The sequence below is a fragment of the Lipotes vexillifer genome, unplaced genomic scaffold, assembly GCF_000442215.2.
Source record: "Lipotes vexillifer unplaced genomic scaffold, Lipotes_vexillifer_v1.1 scaffold230, whole genome shotgun sequence".
NCBI lineage: Eukaryota > Metazoa > Chordata > Mammalia > Artiodactyla > Lipotidae > Lipotes > Lipotes vexillifer.
Window position 1 is genome coordinate 9,066,835 of NW_006775143.1, and position 20,813 is coordinate 9,087,647.

At 45.7% G+C, this 20,813-nt stretch overlaps 1 protein-coding gene across 2 annotated transcripts in view; it reads left to right on the top strand.

Annotated features, from left to right (window-relative positions):
• Positions 1-20,813, top strand: part of EPB41L4B (erythrocyte membrane protein band 4.1 like 4B) — a 148,371-nt gene that overhangs the window by 24,840 nt on the left and 102,718 nt on the right. For both annotated transcript variants that reach the window (XM_007449793.1, XM_007449794.1), the window contains exon 2: positions 14,494-14,598. In XM_007449793.1, coding sequence (XP_007449855.1) covers positions 14,494-14,598 — 105 coding nt within the window. The remainder of the gene's footprint in view (positions 1-14,493; positions 14,599-20,813) is intronic.

A 20,813-nucleotide genomic window follows, 5' to 3' on the forward strand; every position in this document is an offset into this window, starting at 1 on the left:
ACCCAGCACAGGCTCTGGATCCCTAGAGGGACATGGTGGGAAGTTCCCAGGGCTTGGTCCAAGGTCCTAGGCACAGCCGTGACCATGCTGGATGGGGTCCTCTGCGTATGTTTTCATCCCACCCTCACCATTGCTTGGTGGGATACGTGCTGTGGTATGTCCATTTCACAGGCCAGGAACAGGCTTGGAAAGGTTAACAGGCTTGGAAAGGTTAAGGGGCTTAGTGGGGGTCATGCTGGCTCTGAGTGGTGGAGCCCAGATTCAAAACTGGTCCTAACTTGAAGCTGTGTCCCTCCTGGTACTAGTCAGATCAGGATGCCGTAACAGAGGACCATGGTCTAGGTGGCTTCAACAACAGAAATTTGTCTTCTCACGGTTCTGGAGGCTGGAATTTCAAGATCAAGGTGCCGGCAGAGTCAGTGTTCTCTGAGGCCTCTCTCCTTGGCTTGTAGATGGCCGCTCTCTTGCTGCCCCTTCTCCCTCTGTCTTCAGATGGTCTTTTCTATGTGCATTCTTGTTGTCTGTGTGTGTGACCTAATCTCTCTCTTTATAAGGACACCAGTCATAGGATAGGGTCCGCTCCAGTGAACTCATTTTAACTTAATTACCTGTTTAATCACCTCTGTCTCTAATTATAGCCACATTTGGAAGCATTGGGGGTTTAGGTCTTGAACATGTGAATTTTGGGGGGACACAGTTCATCTCATAACACTCCCTGGTCACTCCACCTCTGTAAAGCTCATCTTCTGGGAGTGATGTGCTACCTAGAATGAGGCAATCTGCATCCACGGACCTGCCCTATGGGTGAACCCTGGGGCCAAGCCCTGTTAAATTCATCATTTCATTTCGTGTAATCCTCAGACATCCCTACCAGGTAAGATGTTTCCTGACACCAGTCTCGGCCTAAGCTGGGTACCAGAGCTGGGACTCAGATCCCTGCCACACTGATCCCAGAGTCCATGCCTTCAGCCACTGCATCATGGGGTGTGTTGTGACACCCAGAAGTTTCAGAGCTATAAAGGGCTCCACAGAGAAAAAGGGAATGGTTGTTATAGGACCTAGTAATTTAGGAAAGTATGTGAGGTAGCACTGACCTGCCTTACTTTGCAAATTTAGTCGTGTTCCTAAGTTGCAGGATGGGTGGGGGCAGTCGTCCACCCGAAATTAGTTCTTTCTGTTCATGTTTCTTGGCTGGGTTTCCTGGGAATTCGTTGCATATTTATTTATATGGAGTTATTTCCTTTCAGAATTACACGGAGGGGGAATCTGCAATCTGGCAGCAAAAAGTAATTTGGCAGTTTATTTTCAGGGCTGCCCTTCTTCCAGCAGCTTGTTTCAAACTCAGCCTCTGGCACAAAGGCATCCATCATTTTAATTGCATGTTACTGTTTAGCCAGGCACAAATTTGTTTCATTTTCTTTTTCCTTTCTCCTGTGGTTTTTTTTCTTTCTTTCTTCCTTTTTTTTTTTTTTTTTTCCTTTTCTGACCCCCCATTTTAAAAAGCCAAAAATATTTGCTCAAACCAAGCACTTTTTATAGTCAAGGAGTTTTTAACACTGAAATTTTTCGTATTGCCTATTTGGTTCTTAACCATTTCGTAGCAGAAATGCTAGGCTGGTCTTTTTCTTTCCTATTCAAGTAACATAATGCATTTGTCTCAAGATAGTCCTAAGAAAGAAAATTGTATTGGTCTTAGGGTCAGAAGGCTGGTGTTCTATTCCTGGCCTTGTATTGGTTGCCTGACCTGCCTCTGGCCTCGTTTTTCCCCATCTGTAAAATGAGGGACTTGAATGAGCCGATTTCTGGACCATCCCTGTGTTCTTATTTGGTAACTCAGATGCCGAGTAGGGTTCTGTATGGGGCCCTTGTCACCATGGCTGTCTGGAGTTTGGCCGAGGAGCTTGTCCTGTCCCATATCACATGTTTGTATTCTGCTGGGCCACAGATGGTGGTACTTTAGTTCAAGGTTAAGAATCAACCCTGGGGACTTCCCTGGTGCCACAGTGGTTAAGAATCCACCTGCCAATGCAGGGGACACGGCTTTGAACCCTGGTCCAGGAAGATCCCGCATGCTGCAGAGCAACTAGGCCCGTGCACCACAACTACTGAGCCCACACGCCACAACTACTGAAGCCCGCGTGCCTAGAGACCATTCTCCGCAAAAAGAGAAACCACCGCAATGAGAAGCCCGCGCACTGCAATGAAGAGTAGCCCCCACTCGCCGCAACTAGAGGAAGCCTGCACCCAGCAACAAAGACCCAATGCAGCCAAAAATAAATAAATAGATTAGAAAAGAGAAAAAGAATCAACCCTGTATCCCTCAGAAACATTCTAAGGGATAAAAATCATTGTTTCCTTGAAATTAGGTAGAATGTGAACCTTGGTGTCCAAAGCTTAAAAAATTAACTTTTACTGCTGCTCATACTTTTTTTCTTGCTGTAAAAGTATGTTATTTGTGTCTGCAAAATTGGGCACAAAGTACAGCAGTGCAGCCCCTTTGTAAGCCGCACCAAAGACTGGGCGGTAGGGATGAAATGTGACTTAAGGTCCATAGTAGGTATTGAGTTGAATCTGGACGGGCGTCTGTATATTGTATTTTGTTTTAGTGACATGGCAGAAAATTAGCTGTTACTGGCTTGGAGTCATCTTCTGCATCGCGTAGCACCATCACCTTCCCTGTGGACAAAGGTTTCTCTTCCCAGCCACTGGCTTGGATGCTCGAAGGCAAGGCTCAGGCCAGACCGTGCTGACACCCTCCAACCCTCAACTCCTTTGTAGTTTGTGAGGTTTTCATTAAGTTTTATGGAAAATTTCAAATACACAAGTTGAGACAACTTGTATGTCTCATCATACAACAGTATGATGAAACTGTCATGTACACAACACCCATACATTATTTTTTTCTCTGGAGTATTTTAAAGCAACTCCCAAACAACTTATCATTTAACCTGTAAACACCTAAATGGGTAGCGCTCTCTATCTATATATATCTATCCACCACCCCGTTATCACACTCAGCAAAATGAACAATGATTCCTTAATGTCGTCTGAAACAAAGTCCTTGTTCACCTTTCCCTCATCATCCCAAAAATCTTTTTGTGGATGGTGGTTGGCTTGTTTGAATCAGGAGCCAACTGCAGACAACACACTGCATTTGGTAAATAATGTCTTTTAAGTGTCTTTGAATCCATAATAGTCCTCTCCCTCCTTTTCAGTGCAATTTATTGAGTTCTGAATATGCAGTTGGTGAATGTAGAGCAAGGCAGCCTCAGACATTCCAGCCCTTGATTTTAATGTCTTTCTCCTAAGCAGAGTTTGTGGCCTCTGAAGAACAGTTTTTTGGTTTGTCTATCCTTTTTTTTTTAAGAATTAATATATTTATTATTCTAATTCCTCACCTCCAAGCAGATGATACCTAAGTTAGCATCACAGTGTGGGGATTCCTAAGCAACATTTTTTAAAGTTATGAAAAACTTTTGCATACTAAATCTTTTATAAAGTGCGCACACATGCCACGCACATGTGTTATATCTGTGTACCTATATGGTTTTCATTCTGGTTATCTATTGAATAACAAATTCCCCCAGTGCTTAGTGGCTTAAAACAACAATCATTTATCGTAGTTCATGGGTTCTGTTGATCAAGAACCCATTGAGGGGGGGCAAGACGGGAATAAAGACACAGACCTACTAGAGAATGGACTTGAGGATACGGGGAGGGGGAAGGGTAAGCTGGGATGAAGTGAGAGAGTGGCATGGACATATATACACTACCAAATGTAAAATAGATAGCTAGTGGGAAGCAGCCACATAGCACAGGGAGATCAGAGGGGCGGGATAGGGAGGGTGGGAGGGAGGGAGACACAAGAGGGAAGAGATATGGGAACATATGTATATGTATAACTGATTCACTTTGTTATAAAGCAGAAGCTAACACACCATTGTAAAGCAATTATACTCCAATAAAGATGTTTAAAAAAAAAAAAAATAACCCGTTGAGGTGGGGCTCAGCTGGGATTTTCTTTTGCTCCTCATGGCGTCGACCAGGATCACCCAGGAGTACTTAGTTGCAAGATTGGCTGGTGTAGAGGGTCCATGATGGCTGCACTCACATCTGGCACCTTGGCAGGGATGGCTGGAGGCTGGGCTCAGCTGGGACAATTGAGAGGAACATCTGCTCATGTCCTCTTCAGCATGGTAGTCTTAGGGTAGTTGGATTTTTCACGTGGGGGCTGGCTCTTCCCACAGAGCAAGCATCCCTCGGAAATCACAAAATATCGCTAATGCCATATTCTGTTTGCTTGAAGCAGCGCCAGGCTCTTCCATATGCAAGGGAAAAAGAAAAAGACCTTGCAGCCATTTTTTTAGTGGCCACAGTTTAAAAGATTAACACAAAAATTAACGCTGTAGGTACTTGCCACCGGAACCTTTTAAGTCCCCATGTACTTGCTTCTCTTTTGATGTAAGATGGAGGGCACTGGGATGGAAAGCCCCTGGCTTAGAGGTCATTCAGGGCAGTCTCCTGCCCCCATCCCATTCTCTAGGGCTTCGAGTGGACTCAGTTGGGCAGAGAGTACTGTGACTGGTTCATGACTCACCTAGCTTAATGATAAAGGTGAGGAGAGGCTCCCAATCCAGAATTCTAAGAGTCATTTGTCCAGTGGACCTTTGTGTTAGGGAGGTTGTCTGATATTTTTGTCCCGGTCTGTAGGGATCGCGTATGAAAATGTGCGTGATACTAGCTACCCTGAAATTAAGGAGTATTCAACATGTGCTGTTTTAGTGTTTCTTATTGAGAGTGGGAGGTATAATATTTGAAGTGTTGGGTGAAACCAGTTTTCAGGGCTGGTTCTCCAGGATCAAGTAGCTTTAGTATCCAGACTTCATTCAGCATCTTGAGGAGTGAAAGGGAACCCCTCGCTTCAACTAACCGTTGAGTCACGTGTGTTAGGCATGCTTGGAAGGAGCTATACGGAGACAGAAACGGAAGTCATTAGGAGGTGTTAGGTATTCCACACGGATTGAAAGAAGGTTCATAGGCTCATGGCCATTGGGACCATTTAATTTTCACAGCAGAAACAAATGAGAGCTTTGACTCTTTGCTGAGATATAAATACAGTTTGGCCTGAAGATGGTTTATCAGCCTGGAGCAGGGGCTGATCAGTAGTTAATCAATAATGCAACACGAAGTCTCAGTGTTTTAGATTCGTCTCTCCATCAGTTGAAGCCAGTGTGATGCTCTGTTCTGGACCCCTTAAGCCTACAACCTGCCCACCCAGACCTCGTGTTGCACGTGGAGAGCCCCACGCCCCTGGTTGAAAGCGAACCCTGGTCGTCACTGCCTCCTTTCACTGACTCACATACCAAGATGACTTTCTTCTAAGATTATTCTCACTTCCTTGTTGATCAAAGTCAAGGGAAGTTGTTTCTGTAAATTTTCTTTTTAATTAATTTATTTTATTTTTGGTTGCGTTGGTTCTTTGTTGCTGCACGTGGGCTTTTTCTCTAGTTGCGGCGAGCGGGGGCTACTCTTCGTTGCGGTGTGTGGGCTTCTCATCGCGGTGGCTTCTCTTGTTGCAGAGCACGGGCTCTAGGCATGCGGGCTTCAGTAGTTGTGGTGCCCGGGCTCAGTAGTTGTGGCTCACGGGCTCTAGAGCGCAGGCTCGGTAGTTGCGGCGCACGGGCTAGGTTGCTCCACAGCATGTGGGATCTTCCCGGACCAGGGCTCGAGCCCATGTCCCCTGCAGATTCTTAACCACTGTGCCACCAGGGAAGTCCCCAAGGGCAGTTGTTTTTTCTGCGTCCTCTGAGTTCTAAGAGGTTGTTAGCCAGGCAAATCAGGAAATTAATCACATGTGCCCTGATTTACCAGAATTGAATTTCCAGGAGCTGCCCAGCCTGTGGATGTCCCCCACGCACCGTGTCTTGACTTCTGTGTTAGTATGTGAGCAAATCAACTACTTTGCATTCTGCCACAGCTTCCCTGCCCTCCAGACAAAACTGGAATTGCCCCCACCCCACCCCACCATGAGATCTATTTGTGTCGGACCATGTGGCCCTGTGTCCCAGCTGTAGCCAAGGCCACATGTGAAGTAGGCTCTCAGCAGCCATGTGTTGAATTGGGCTTAAGAAACATTTCTTGTTTGCTGGATGTGGCTCATGTGTTTGGAGCCAAAGAGGTGAATGAGCTGACCAGGGAAGCAGTGGGATGAGGTGGAAAGAACTCTGTCCACCTGTCTAAGAATCCGGAAGGCTGGGTCCTGATTCTAGGTCTGCTACTTGTAAGCAATGTGAACTTGGTCACGTAATCTCTCTGAGGCTCAGGCTCCTTCTCTGCAAAATGGGGTCATGGAACCTTTGTAAACATGGAGATCCTCTTCAACTGGGAGATGGAATTTATAAGCTGGAGAGCCTGGCCTTCAGTCCAGCAGAGTAGGGATACCTCTGCACAGTCTTTGCATCAGTAGATTCCAGTTTTGAGTCACCAGATCTTGCCGATGGCTGAGATGCTATTTCTCACTCATGATGAAGTTCCAAGGTAACTTTATTGGGTAATTTCAAATATTTGTCTTTACGACATCCTGGTGTAAACAGTTTATATTTCTTTGTGATGACTTAGTAGTGATGGCAATGGGGACAGAGACCCCTGGGCCGCTTTGTGTGCGTGTGCGTGTAATAGAGAGCTAGTTTCCTGCTAAGGCTCAGAGAAAACTAGCAAGTTACCAAGTTGTGGGGTGGGGTTAGGAACTAGTAACTCACCATGAATTAGAACTTCCTAGAAACAGTTGAAAGATACCTTGAGGTAGGTACCTTCTGGGAACCGCTGGCCAGGAAGCCCACCGATGAGAACAGGTAGGGTTCCCAGAGCTGTTTAAACAGGGGTGTTTACGAACTTGGAAAGGAAGGAGTTGATCTCCGGGGACCAACAGGGATTTACCAAAAATACCAAAGTCTCGTTAGCCTCAGTGTTTCTTTAAACGGCATTACTAGATCACAGACTTCCTGTACCTCAGCTTTTGTTCAGCATTTGGCAAAAAGTATATCGTGTTATTCCTGTGGACACGTGAGACAAATAAGGTTTGGACGAAAGTGATAATAATTCCTTTGTGTGTATAGGACACCGCAGTTTACAGTGCACGCGCATTTGCTTTCTTGCTTTTTTATTAACGTAATGACTTAGCAGGGTGGACGGGGCAGAGGAGAGCACCCCATTTTTCAGATGGAGAGGCTGAGTCATGGGGTGGGGCTTGCCTAGGGCCACCGTCATATTGCTAGAAAAGAAACAGAGCTGGTTTTCCAACCCAACATTTTTAAAAAAATTAATTTATTTTTATTTATTTATTTTTGGCTGCATTGGGTCTTCGTTGCTGTGCGCGGGTTTTCTCTATTTGCGGCGAGTGGGGGCTGCTCTTCGTTGCGGTGCACGGGCTTCTCGTTGCGGTGGCTTCTCGTTGTGGAGCACGGGCTCTAGGCGTGCGGGCTTCAGTAGTTGTGGCGTGTGGGCTCAGTAGTTGTGGCTCGCAGGCTTAGTTGCTCCCGGCACGTGGGATCTTCCCAGACCAGGGCTCAAACCCAATTCCCCTGCATTGGCAGATGGATTCTTAACGACTGCGCCACCAGGGAAGCCCCCAACCCAACATTTTTGCCTCTGAGAGTTCCAGGGCATGGCCCCCCCGTGGTAAAACTGTGTATTTATAACCAGGCTGTGGCCACCATCAGATGGGTGCCTTACTACTGTAGAAATGAAGACACCACCCCTCCCCCACCCCATACCCTCCCTCACCCCTTCCTGATTATCAGATTTCCCATATGTTGCAAAACTAAGATCAGTAAGTGGTATATGGGATAATAACCAGGGGGGTTAACCTTTTAATAATGTTCTTAAAAGGATAGATTGTGGGCCAATTTAAATAAGATGACATTTAATTGGAGCAAATGCAAAAGTCTGCACATCGGTTTTGAAACCATTGCCACACTTATTTTGGTTATTTTTTAACCCATATATAAAAATCCAGAACTTGATAATATTTCGTAGAAGGCATAGCATTTTCATCAGCCAAAAGGGCAGGCCACAGTGTGGTATGGTTTTCAAAACACCAGTGTTCTAGACTGCTTTAGAATAGACAGGGAGTCGGGAACGGGAGATGGTAGTACCAGGGTTCTCCATCCAGGTCCCAGCTGGCTGTAGAGAATTCCCAGTGGAGATGAACCAGGAAGATCAGACTTGTGCAAAGTGGGTTGTCTGAAGACTGTCCTGGGAACTGAGGATTCTCCTAAACCCACATCAGCAGTTACGTTTTCGAGCTTTAGAATGTCGAATGATAAAGAAGCAAAGATGAACAGGACAGGGTGCCGCCAACAGGAAGTTTAGTGATGATGACCGTCACTTGAAAGTAGCCATGGGGATTGGCTTGTTGCAGGTGGGGATAGCAGTGGGGATGTAGGGGAGGAGGCAAAGGAATGACACAGGCAACACTGTAGGGGTGGGACCTGCTGTCTGTGGTGAGTGGGCGGCGGGGTTGGAGAACACGTTTGCCTGGAGCCCAGGGTACATGTGAGGCCTGTGGGAGGGGGAAGGAGGATTGGGTTGGGCGGCATAGATTATGCAGAATCCCTAGCACCAGGCCAAGAAGCCTGCGCCTCATCCTCTGGTGGATGTTTCTCTGCAGAAAAGTGACTGAGATGAGGGCTGTGTTGTATGAGGACCATTCTGGCAAACACAAGGAAGACGGGCTTTAGGAGGGAGACACTAGAGGGAGTTGGACCAGTTGGGGGCTGTTGCTGAGGTCCGTATGTGAGGTGATGTGGCCTGAGCCACAATGGAGGGGAAAGAGAGAGCCTTCTGAAGATGGGTGCAGAGGGGCGTGCCATCTGATGGATGTGGACCTGGTGGATGGAAGAGAGCCTCGTGTGCCTGCAAGGCTCCTGAAATCCTTTCTCTGCCCAGATGTTATGCTTTCCACCAACTAGGATGTATACGCTTGACTAGCACTTGCACACACAGCTTATTTCCTCCTTTCAAACCTACCTGGGATGCACGGCATCTTATGCTATTGAGACTAATGAGATTTGGACGGATTGGCTTCTATCTTCTTTGTTCTTCCAGGACCGCAGTCGACCTATTACATTGCAAGTGGGTCAGGTTACAGTAAGACGTTGCCAGTTGCATCTATCTAAGAGGGTCAGGCTGTTTCATTTATTTGGGGGACAGTTAAGACATCCGCTGTCCAGCAGTCTTCCTTATCGGGACCATGTCTGGGAACCAGTAAATAGGCAAAATCGGAACCTCTGACTGGCTAACAAAGATATCACGATGTCCATACCTTTCCCTGCTGGCTGGCTGCCTGACCCAGTCTTTAACCGGCAACTCTGTACTCTTATTTTACACATGATTTTAATGCACGTGGTTATTTTTAGCTCCTCTCAGATCAGAAGGAGCTGCTATAGAGAGACATACTGTCTCCAAACCACTGGTTGCTGGTCCCTGTAAAAAATGATGTGCTGAGACGGGAGGAAGAAAAACTAGGCAACGTGGATGTAAGAACTCGAGGGTAGAGCTCTCTAGATCCTGCTGTGTTTAGGGACAGCTCTCCATACATGTCTTGTAGTTGGTAGACTTCAGGATGGTGATGGGGACTTTGTAAGGTTTTACACTGAGTATATTCTGTTTGGGAAGGCAGGGAGGTGAGTGGTGTTGCTACTTCTGGGCTCGGGTCTTAAGCTGTTTCGGACGACGTTGCTCCGCAAGAAGGACTTGTTCTGTAGCTTGCTGTAGCTGCTCCCTTCCAGACTTTGTGACCCCAGCATACCCCAATGCCTAGAAGGGTGGCTGGCATTTGATGAGCAGTTGGTAAATATTTGTTGAATGAATGAATGAATGGATTCATCACAGAGGGGGAGACCCAGTTAATGATGAGGCAACAAGGAGCAGCTTCCATTCTTGTCACATTAACAGATCTCCTGGTGTAATCACTAGACAGCGCTTCACATAATAGCCGCAAAATTGTGTTTAGGTAAATGGCCTTGGAAGTGCAGCACAGTTCCCTAGATGCTTGTTCATGGAAAACTTAATTTGAAAAGATTTTAGTGAGTGTATTCTCATTTTTAGCCCTGCCGCTAGTGAAATATCAGTCTGTTTTTCATGCTTTGGCATGGCCCATCCAGAAGATTAGTTTCGTGGCCCCATCCATCCCCCATCCATCCCCCATCCACATATCCCTATCCGTCCACGCATCCATCCATCCATCCATCCAACCATCCATCCATCCATCCATCCAGCAAACAGACATTTGTGGAGTGCCTGCTGGGTGCCAGCCAGGCATGTGTTTTGGGGATGGAGGGAAGAGAGAATGGTATCCAGGTGAACACAGCTGGTCTCTGCCCTTGGGAGTGCTCAGTCTGAAGCAGGAATAAGACAGGAACATGGGCAGCTATGGTGCAGTGTGATAAGTGTGTATGTAATGAAGGCATGGGTCTGCTTGTGGGAACCCAGAAGAGGGGCACTTACTGCCCTGGAGCGGGCAGGGAGAGTAGAGTTGGGGAAGCTGCCGAAGGAGGGAATGTTTGGGCCAGTAAGCCCGAGATGACAGCTTGTGGGCTTCTAGGGGTTGCCCTGAGTAAGATGTCCTGGCTGGCAGTGCAGATGAGTTATCTGGAACCTTCTCAGTTTTGGGAATGGACACTCTGTGGGCTGGGAGGAGTGAAAGATGGTTGATTCAAGGGCTGTGGTCTTGACCCTCCTGTCTTCAATCTGCCCTTAACTCCCTGGGACCTCTGTTTCAAGGAACCTTCTGTTCATTCCAGCCCTCATAATTTCAGCAGATTCTTTTTAGAGCAGGAAAGGGCCATTGGGAATTCTCTTTTCCAGCAGAAGAGACCAAAGAGCATACTTGGGGGGGTGGGGAGATGAGTGGGGGGAAGTGTTTATAGGTGAGTAAAAATAGTGTTTCCTATCCACCAGACCCTGCTGTATGCCACCCCCAAGTCCAGCTGAGTGAGGGTCTGTCAGCAGAGGAGCCAGTCTGGCATTGGCAGAAGGGACTCACTGTCCCTAGAAAAGTTCTTTTCCTAACCACCACCTTGAGCTCATTCTAAATTAAGAGCCACTTTAGAAAGACATCAGAAGAGTAAAATTTGGAATGACCTAGACAGAAACTTGGGCCAACCTCCCTCATTTTACACGTGGGGAACTGTGCTTTTTCAGTTCATACTCTGAGAGTGTTAAAATTACGTACCTGGATGGTAAGCCCTGAACCAAAATAGACCCAGGTGGGGAGCAGGTTGGATTTGGGGTCATTTGAGTTTTGGTGGCCCTGTATATTCAGGGCGCCATGGCCATGTCTGATTTGTAGCTGTAGGGGAAGTCCAGGATGACCACATGGATTGGGGGAAATTATGAATTGCTTAAGGTTGAAGTTAATGGTGCATCTGGGACTAGAGCACAGGTCTCTTGCTTTCTCCCAGTGCAGTTCTTTCTGCCACATCCTGCTGCTAAAGCTTTACTCCTAACTCTTTTTTTCCCACTAGGAAACCCACTAATGAAGCATTGGCACCATGATAATAGGTGTTGCATGGGGCCAATAGCACTGGATAGTAATTGGAAGATAAACATTCAGAAGATGGATTGTTTTGGGCAAGGAGGAAGAGTGCCAGAATTGCGATTTTTTTTTTTTTTTTTTGAAATTGTATTTGCTGCCTAACAGCTGCCAAAAGACCAGTGTTAAAAAAAAAAAAAAAAAAAAAACCTCGGGAAGAAAACCATCTATAGTTTCTCCATGCCAACACAGCTGTTTTAGTTTTTGCCAATTTCCTGTTTTTATCCAGTAGTCCATGTACAGTGCATACGTATTTTTATGTAGTTGGGATCACAGCTTTCTATTAACAGAGTTAAGTACTCTGTTTACTTAACGTTTGTCATATGAGTTTTCCATATTTCTGTCTCATCTTCATAATTCTTTTTGGTTATGGCCGAACAGTATTCTGGAGTGCTGGTGGGCCCCAGTGCTGTGTTCTGTGATTGGAGTTTCAGTTGTTCTTTTTGCCCTCCCGTGATCCTGCCTATTTCTCCAGTAGATTAATTTATAGAGAACACACCACTGCACGTCAAGTCTTCTGCTTCTGTTGAATTGATGCCTTCAGAGGGTCCAGGAAGGAAAGAGACTGTAATTCATTGATGTAGTTTTGATTTTTTTTTTTTTGTTATTGTTGTTTATTTGTATAACGTAAGTACAGATGCACACATAAAACAAAGGCGCAGTTTAATGAACTACTAGAAGGTAGACAGACACCCTTGTACTACCACCCACGTCAAAAGCTGGAACCCTGCCAGCCAGCCAGAAGTCCACCCTTGCCCCCTCCCTGTGCCCCCTCCAAGCCCCAAGAGCAACGACTGCTCTGACTTTATTACAGTCACTTCTTTACTATCTTTCCAAGTTTGCTCACCCAAGTGTGCATCCCTAGATATTGCAAGTTAAGTTATCCTTTTTTAAAAAAATGTCTTTTAAATCTCTTTTAATCTGTAGGTGTTCCCTCCATCTCTTCTCTTCCCTATAGTCTGTTGGTTGAAGAAACTAGGTCATTTATCCTGAGGACTTTCTAGAATTTCCCACAGGCTGGATCTCGCCAATTGCAGTCCCATGTAGTTTAGAACATTCTTCTGCATTTCCTACAGTTGGCAGTTGGATCTAGTGGTTGAATCAGTCCCAGGGTTGATTTTTTTTTTTCCTGTGGAAAGAGAGGTGTGGGGAGCAAGATTATATCTTGGGTGGTGGGACGTTCTTCATGGCGAGGTACATAATGGTTGTCTGTCTGTCTCCTTTTGCGATGTTAGTAGCCACTGGCATCCAATGCTTAGAGCCTGCCATTCATTAGAAGTTGCAAAATTGTGATATTGCAATTCTTTTATTCCTTCTTCATTTGCTGGAATACTACTATAAAGAAAAACTTTGCCTCTCTACTATTTTTAATTGTTTATTTATAGAGATTCACATACCATACAGTTCACCTATCTGAAGCATGCAATTTAGTGGTTTTTAGAATTTTCGTAGAGTTGTGCATCTATCACCACAATTAATTTTAGAACACTTCATTAACCTCCAAAAATCCTACTCATCTTCTCTGTCACCCCGCAAACCTGGCAGCCCTAAGCGATTACTAATCTAATTTCTGTCTCTAGACTTACTGTTCTGGACATTTCAAATAATACGTGGTCATTTGTAACCAAGTTCTTTCACTTAGTATAATGTTTTCAATATCCATCAAAGTTGTAGCATGGATCAGAACTTTATTCCTTTTTATGGCCAAATAATATTTCAGTGTATGGATGTACTGCATTTTGTTTATCCATTCATCAGTTGATAGACATTTGGGTTGCTTCCACTTTTTGGCTGTTAGGAATAATGCTGCTGTGAACATTTTTGTACCAGTTTCTGTGTGAGCTTAATGTTTTCATTTTTCTTGGATATTTACCTGGAAATGTCATTGCTGGGTCAAATGGTAACTCTAGGTTTAACCGTTTAAGAAACTGCCAGGCTGTTTCCTAAATCAGCTACACAATTTGACATTCCTGTCAGCAGTATAAGAGGGTTCCAATTTCTCCAACATTGGTTATCTGTCTTTTTGATTATAGCCCTCCTAGTGGGTGTGAGGTGTCTGATTGTGGTTTTGATTTGCATTTCCCTGATGAGTAACGATGTTGAGCATCTTTTCATATGCTTATTGGCTGTTTTTCTATCTTTGGAGAACCATGTATCTATATCTATCTATCTGTCTATCATCTATCATCTCTATTTCCTTGACCTAATTTTTAATTGAATATTTGTCTTTTTATTATTGAGTTGTAATAATTCTTTGTATGTTCTAGATAGAAGTCCCTTGTCAGAAGTATGATTTGTAAAATTTTCTCCCATTCAGGGTTGTTTTTGTACTTTCTTGATATCTTGGTGTTCTTTGAAGCATAAAAGTTTTACATTTTTGATGATGTCCAGCTTGTTTTTTCTTTTGTTGCTTGCACTTTTGGTATTTTATCTAAGAAACTGTTGCCTAATCCAAGGTCATGAAGATTTGTGTGTATGTTTTATTTTTGAGTTTTATAGTTTTAACTCTTACATTTAGGTCTTTGATTCATTTTGAGTTAATTTTTGTATATGTTGTCATCTGCTCTTTGGTTACCCAGTGCTACAGCTAAAGGCAGGATCAATGCTTGATTTTTTTTCCCATTTATTTACCATTTATCATAATAAGTCATTGGTTCCCTAATCATCCTATGAAGTTGTAGTTTGGTGGGTTTTTCTTGTCATTATGTATGTATGCTTAGATTTAATCATGAGTTTTTATTATAATAAAAATAATTACATTTAAAAAAATTTGTGTACTGTGACACATGTATGCAGTAGAGAGAGAAAAGTGATTTTGTGGTTTGTTTTTTTCTTTTTTTAATCTTGTTTCTTATCCAGTTGTCACATCCTAAATTTTCATCTACCCAATTGTCTTCCAGAAACATGCCAAAGGCCAGGATTTGTTTGATCAGATTGTGTACCACTTGGACCTGGTGGAAACAGATTACTTTGGCCTCCAGTTCCTTGACTCTGCCCAGGTTGCGGTATGTATTCCTTTGATTCCTTACAGGATGGATTGGCTTTTCATGCTAATCACAGATCCACGGTTGCTAGAAATCGGTAGAGAAAAACAGGAGTAAAACTGTGATATTGTTGCAGTAAGGAGCATTGGGATGGAGGTGCTGGCGCCCATGTGAGATGATGCATCCGTGGTGCCCCACCCTGGAGATGGCCAGTACCTGCGAAAAGAAGAGGAAGATGTGTTCCCGTTACACGTGGGGATGCACTAGGGGAACCTTTCCAAGCATAGGGATGCAGTGTGGGCACATCTCTAGAGTAGGTAGAGAGAAGAAATATCATTATAGGAATTCTTTTAAGGATGCTGCTTGTATTTAACCAGCAGAAGAGGCTGTGCTACCCTCCTCTCCTGGACTCTTGCCAGGTGTAGCAAGCAGGTGCTGTGAACACAGCTGAATTGCAGCCGGGCTTAGTGGGCTCAGGGGCTGGGCAGTCGGAGCGGGTCTTGGCATTGCTTGAGAACCATCTTGCAGGCTCCAGCAGGTTGCGTTAGGTCAGCAAAGACTTCCCCCGCTTTGCCTGAAGCAGAACTATGTGCAGTGGAGGTGCTCAAGTGCGTGAACTCGACACAGCTCAGAACCACTCTTTCATTTATTTTAATTTCTTTATTTATTTTATAACTGACCTACAGTACTATGTTAGTTCCTGTTACACAATGTAGTAATTCAGTATTTCTGTACATTTCTAAATGATCACCCTGAAAGCCTATTTGTGACCTGTCACCGTACAGAGATATTACCTTGTTACTGACTGTATTCTCCACACTGTACATTTCATACCTGTGACTCACTTATTTTGCAACTACTGGATGTTTGTTTGTCTTAATCTCCCTCACCTATTTCTATCTCCCTCCTTCCCCCCTGGCAACCACCTGTTTGTTCTCTGTATCTGTAACTCTGTTTCTGTTTTGTAATGTTTGTTCATTTGTTCTGTTTCTTAGGTTCCACATATAAGTGATATCATACCATGTTTGTCTTTCACTGTCTGACTTATTTCACTTAGCATAATACCCTCTAGGTCCCTCCATGTTGTCACAAATGGCAAGATTTCATTATTTTTTTATGCATGAGTAATATTCCATTGCGTATGTATTATAGATACCACATCTTCTTTATCCATTCATCTATTGATGGGCACTTGGGTTGCTTCCATATCTTGGCTATTGTAAATAACAGTGCAACGAACATAGGGGTGCATATATCTTTTCTAGTTAGTGTTTTTTTCCTTTGGATAAATATCCAGGAGTGAAAGTGCTGGATCATATAGTAGTTCTATTTTTAATTTTTTGAGGAACCTCCATACTGTTTTCCCTAGTGGCTGCATCAATTTACATTCCTCCCAACAGTGCATGAGGGTTCCCTTTTCTCCACATCCTCGCCAATACTTGTTATTTGTTGTGTTTTTGATAATAGCCATTCTGACAGGTGTGAGGTGGTAGATACCTCATTGTGGTTTAGATTTGCATTTTCCTGATGGTTCGTGATGTTGAGCATCTTCTCATGTTTCTGTTGGCCATCTGTATGTCTTCTTTGGGAAGATGTCTATTCAGGTCCTCTGCCCATTTTTAAATAGGATTGTTTGGGTTTTTTGATGTTGAGTTGTATGAGATCTTTGTATATTTTGGATATTAACCCCTTATCAGATGTATCGCTTGCAAAGATTTTCTCCTGGTCAGTAGGCGGCATTTTCATTTTGTTGATAGTTGTCTTCACTGTGCAAAAGCTTTTTAGTTTGGTGTAGTCCCATTTGTTTATTTTTGCTTTTGTTTCCCTTGCCTGAGGAGACATATCCAAAAAATATTACTAAGGCTACTGTCAAAGAGCATACTGCCTATGTTTTCTTCTAGAAGTTTTATGGTTTCAGGTCTTACATTTAAGTCTTTTGTCTATTTTGAATTCATTTTTGTGCATAGTGTGAGATAGAAGTCCAATTTGATTCTTCTGCATGTAGCTGTCCAGATCTCCCAACACCATTTATTGAAGAGACTGTCTTTGCCACATTGTATATTCTTGCCTCCTTTGTCATTGATTAATTGATCATATAAATGTGGGTTCATTTCTGGGCTCTCTGTTCTGTTCCATTGACCTATGTGTCTGTACCATACTGTTTAGATTACTGTAGCTTTGTAGTATAGCTTGAAATCAGGGAATGTGATACCTCCAGCTTTGTTCTTTTAAAAAGCAGGAAAGACTTCAGGGTCTCCCTTCCCAACAAAATCTAGCTTTGGGTTTCAAAGAGAACTTATTCAGCAATCTAAAAATATTTATTAAGTGCCTGTTATGCACTGGGTCCTGTTCCAAGCAGTGGATAATGCAGTGGATGTATGTAATACCTATGTAACATGACTGGTGGTAATAAGTGTTAAGAAAAATAGAGCAGAGTGAGGCATTAGACAAAGTAAAGGGAGGGTGAGGGAATAGACAGAGTAAGGGGCAGCGCTATTTTAGACAGAGTGTGAAAGGGTGAGTTTCCTGGTAGGAGATGTTTGAGCTGAGACCTGGAGCTCCTCCTCTGTGGCTAAGCCTTTCTACCTGAAAGACACTTTTTAGAGGCTTCCTGGGGGCTACCCATGATGGTTGTAAGGAGGTGCTCAAAGTCGATGCCTGGAAATTGGGTCTGCCTGAGATGGGTACTGTGATGCTCAGTCTGCAGTGATAACGGTGGAGCCAGGACTTAAGTGCACCTGGGCTACAGTGCCTGCTGGGCACACACTCCCCTCTGCTCCCACTGGATGCCCCCTCTACACCACTGACTTCCTCTCCACCTTCAGGACCTCCTGTCTGCTGACAGCCCACTACCCCACCCCCCTGACTGTTGCCACGAACACCCCAGCTGCCTCCTTGAGTTCGTGGTCCTGATTCCTTCCTGTGAGTCGGAGACTCTCACTCTGGCCACTGTGGCCCTGGGGAGGGCAGACCAGCTTTCCCCTGTCCCCTCCCCCATGCAGGTCTGCTTCCTTTGAGGTGGGACTACCCAGTGCTGTGCCCTCTGACCTCAGCGCTCTCCTTCCCATCCTTCAAGGCCTCTGGTGCCTGTTTTTCTCTTCCCTGGGCAACCACAGAACTCGAATTGCTGACCCCTCTAAACATTCCAGACATGGTTTCCTCTCACTGAAGCTTCAGTTGAGCAAACCTCACACAGATGCACCTCTGGTCCTGTCACCACCCCAATCACTCCAAGATCCAGAATTCTGTCATTTCTCATCCCATGACAACGTCCCGTGATCGCGTCCTTCCAGTTCTACATGTGGCCTTGGCCCACGACAACTCCTCCTACTCTGTCCTTCCTCCCGGCCTGGCGAAGCTCAGCTGTCTCACCTGTGTCCCCACTTGCCCTTTGATTCCCCTGCTCCCCTGACTGTCCCCTGGCCTCCCTTTGACACGCACGCAGGCCCATATGCTTCCTCTGCTGCTTCTCCCGGGCTGCCAGGCGTTGCTGGAGAACCACAGGCTGTACGTTTTGGCACCAGCACAAATCAGAGATCACAGGTTCAGCCGAGTCCAAGCCCCCGAGCTGTTCCTGGAGCCTCATTAACCCCCAGTGGACTCTGGGGGTTAATCCCAACTCTGGAATGCCCCAGGGTTCCCCTCTGACTCTGGATCACAGACCCGTAGTCCAGTTCCCACAAAGACTGGTCTCATGGTTGGCCTTGCCATCTACTGAGAAGACCGAGTCATTTAGCTGAAATGCCTTGAGATTTCTTCCCTGCATCTCAAAGTTTCCTTTTTCTCTCTGTCCATCCTTTTTACTACTTTATTTTAAGGGAGTTTGCCTGTTTCTCCAGCATTTACTCACTACACGTGCATCAGAGTTCCATTTCCGGTTGCTTCCTGGGTGCTGAGTTTAGAGTCCTCCTTGCTGTCCCCAGCATCTGACACTTGCCAGCCTGCCTCATCCCGGAAACTCTTCTCTATTCTGCGTTCTCCTGTTGTCCTAACGTGTGGTATCTTTGGCTTCAGATTGTTTATGGCCCTGGACTGAGTCAGACCTGGACCTTACTCTTGGTTCTGCCCCAACTCATTTGATGGGCTTTAGATAAGCCACCTTTTCTCCCTTGGGCTCAGTTTCCTCATCTGTAAAATGGGGTTCTTTTATTTACTTACTTATTTTTGGCTGTGTTGGTTCTTCATTGCTGCGCGGGCTTTCTCTAGTTGTGGCGAGTGGGGGCTACTCTTCGTTGCGGTGCGCGGGCTTCTCATTGCGGTGTCTTCTCTTGAAGAGCACGGGCTCTAGGCCTGCGGGCTTCGGTAGTTGTGGCTCGCAGGCTCTAGAGCGCAGGCTTAGTAGCTGTGGCGCACAGGCTTAGTTGCTCCGCGGCACGTGGGATCTTCCCGGACCAGGGATTGAACCTGTGTCCCCAGCATTGACAGGTGGATTCTTAACCACTGCGCCAGCAGGTAAGCCCCTCTTTTTTTTCTTTTGACCACCCCAGGCAGCATGAGTAATCTTAGTTCCCCGACCAAGGATCAAACCCGCGCCCCCTGCAGTGGAAGCATGGAGTCTTAACCACTGGACTGCCAGTGGGTTCTTGGACCTGTTCTCCCAAGAGCTCTTCTGGTTCTAATGTCCAGTGATTCTGAGTCTAAAGAAGAGGCAGGCGTGTCTGCCCCACAGATCTTCTCTAGTCAGGGAGAAGGTACCTGTTATTTCTGCCATGAGTGCCAAGTACCTGTTGTTCTGGTGGCGTGTCCTCATCCCCAGGCGACTGCTTTCCAGCCACACGGGTTCCCAGAAAGCCAAGGATGTGACTCCATTATGAAAGACTTTGCTGTGAGCCTCTGCTCACTTGGCTGCCAGGCTTTCCCGTCCGCTGGTGCCCTGGCCCTGTGCAGCGGGAGAGATGTTCACGGTGAGATCCAGGCGTCCCTCCCAGGCCATACACCTGCAGATGCTCAGATTCTGTAGGTGCTAAAGCCTTTCAAGCACGCAGCTCTGTGAATATGATGCGCTTTTCTTGCCCACAGGAGCAGGCGTAGGGTCCTCATCTGCCGAACTCTGAGGATCCTAGAGATGTGGGGCAGCGACAGCTCCCAGGCCTCCTCTTCTCATCGGTTTGACATCTAAGCTGGGCTCATTGTAGGCTGGGTCCGGTACTGGCCGCACCTTGCTTGTGCTGGTTCTCCTTCCGGAACACCCTTTCTCATCCCCTTTAAACTTCTGGCCATCTTTCAAGACCACCTCTGACGACAGCCCTTCGTGCAGCATGTCGTGAACTCCCAAAATGTTTTTCCCCCTCTGTGTAAACCTGAGCTTATTTTGCCCTCCCTGGCAGTTTGCTCATTTGGCCTCAGGGTCATTATTTTTGTATATGAACAGACCTTTCCGATTAGATCCTAAGACTTAGGTCCTCCTCTTCTTAACTTGGTGACTGTTAGTGACAAGGCATACAACCTAGAACTTTCGTCCTTAGCCCCAGAAGGGACCTTAGGAGCCATTTGTCAAATTTCTCCATCTCTGGTGGTGAAACCAAAGTCCTTAGACCTTGGCAAGTCACTTAGCGAGTAGCACAGCTTGTGTGCGAACCCAGGTTTTCCGATTTCGGGTTTTAAGTGTTCTTTTCGGTACACCGTACTCTGGAGCCTCAGTTTTCCTAACACCAAGGTGAATGTAGTAACATCCATTTCAGAGGGAAATTGAAGGACTCAGTGAGTTAATGGAAGAGAAAGGGTTTTGTAATCCAGCATGGGTGTGGGTCTCACTTCTTCCCAGCTGGGCAGGCCAGGGGGGACCAGGAGTCATCACGGCCCCCAGAGGTGATGCCCTGAGGTTATAGCTGGAACCTCAAGGCTGCCTTGTCCGTGGGAGAGACCTTAGCAATTTAGATGAGACCTCTGGGAAAGTTCGCTGAGCCAATGATTTTTCCCAAAGGCCTGGGACAAAACATTTGGTGGCAGGTGTGATAGATGGGGGCCCAGAAGGAAATGGTCCGCTTGGCCATTGGCTTATTGCCCCATAATTGAGGCTCCTGCAAGGAATGACGTCCCCACCCAGCCCCTGATACGCAAATCAGAGGGCTGGGGGTTCCAGGGCTCTTAGCTTTCTGCATCCCCAGCTTATATTCCCAGCTTGCTGCAAAGACCCAAGCCTGGTTTCCATAGTGCACAACCCAGCCCTGAAGCAAGGTCAAAGTCTATTGGCATCGCCTATTTTTAGCAGTTGGGGCCGGGGCCTCCTCTTTCCC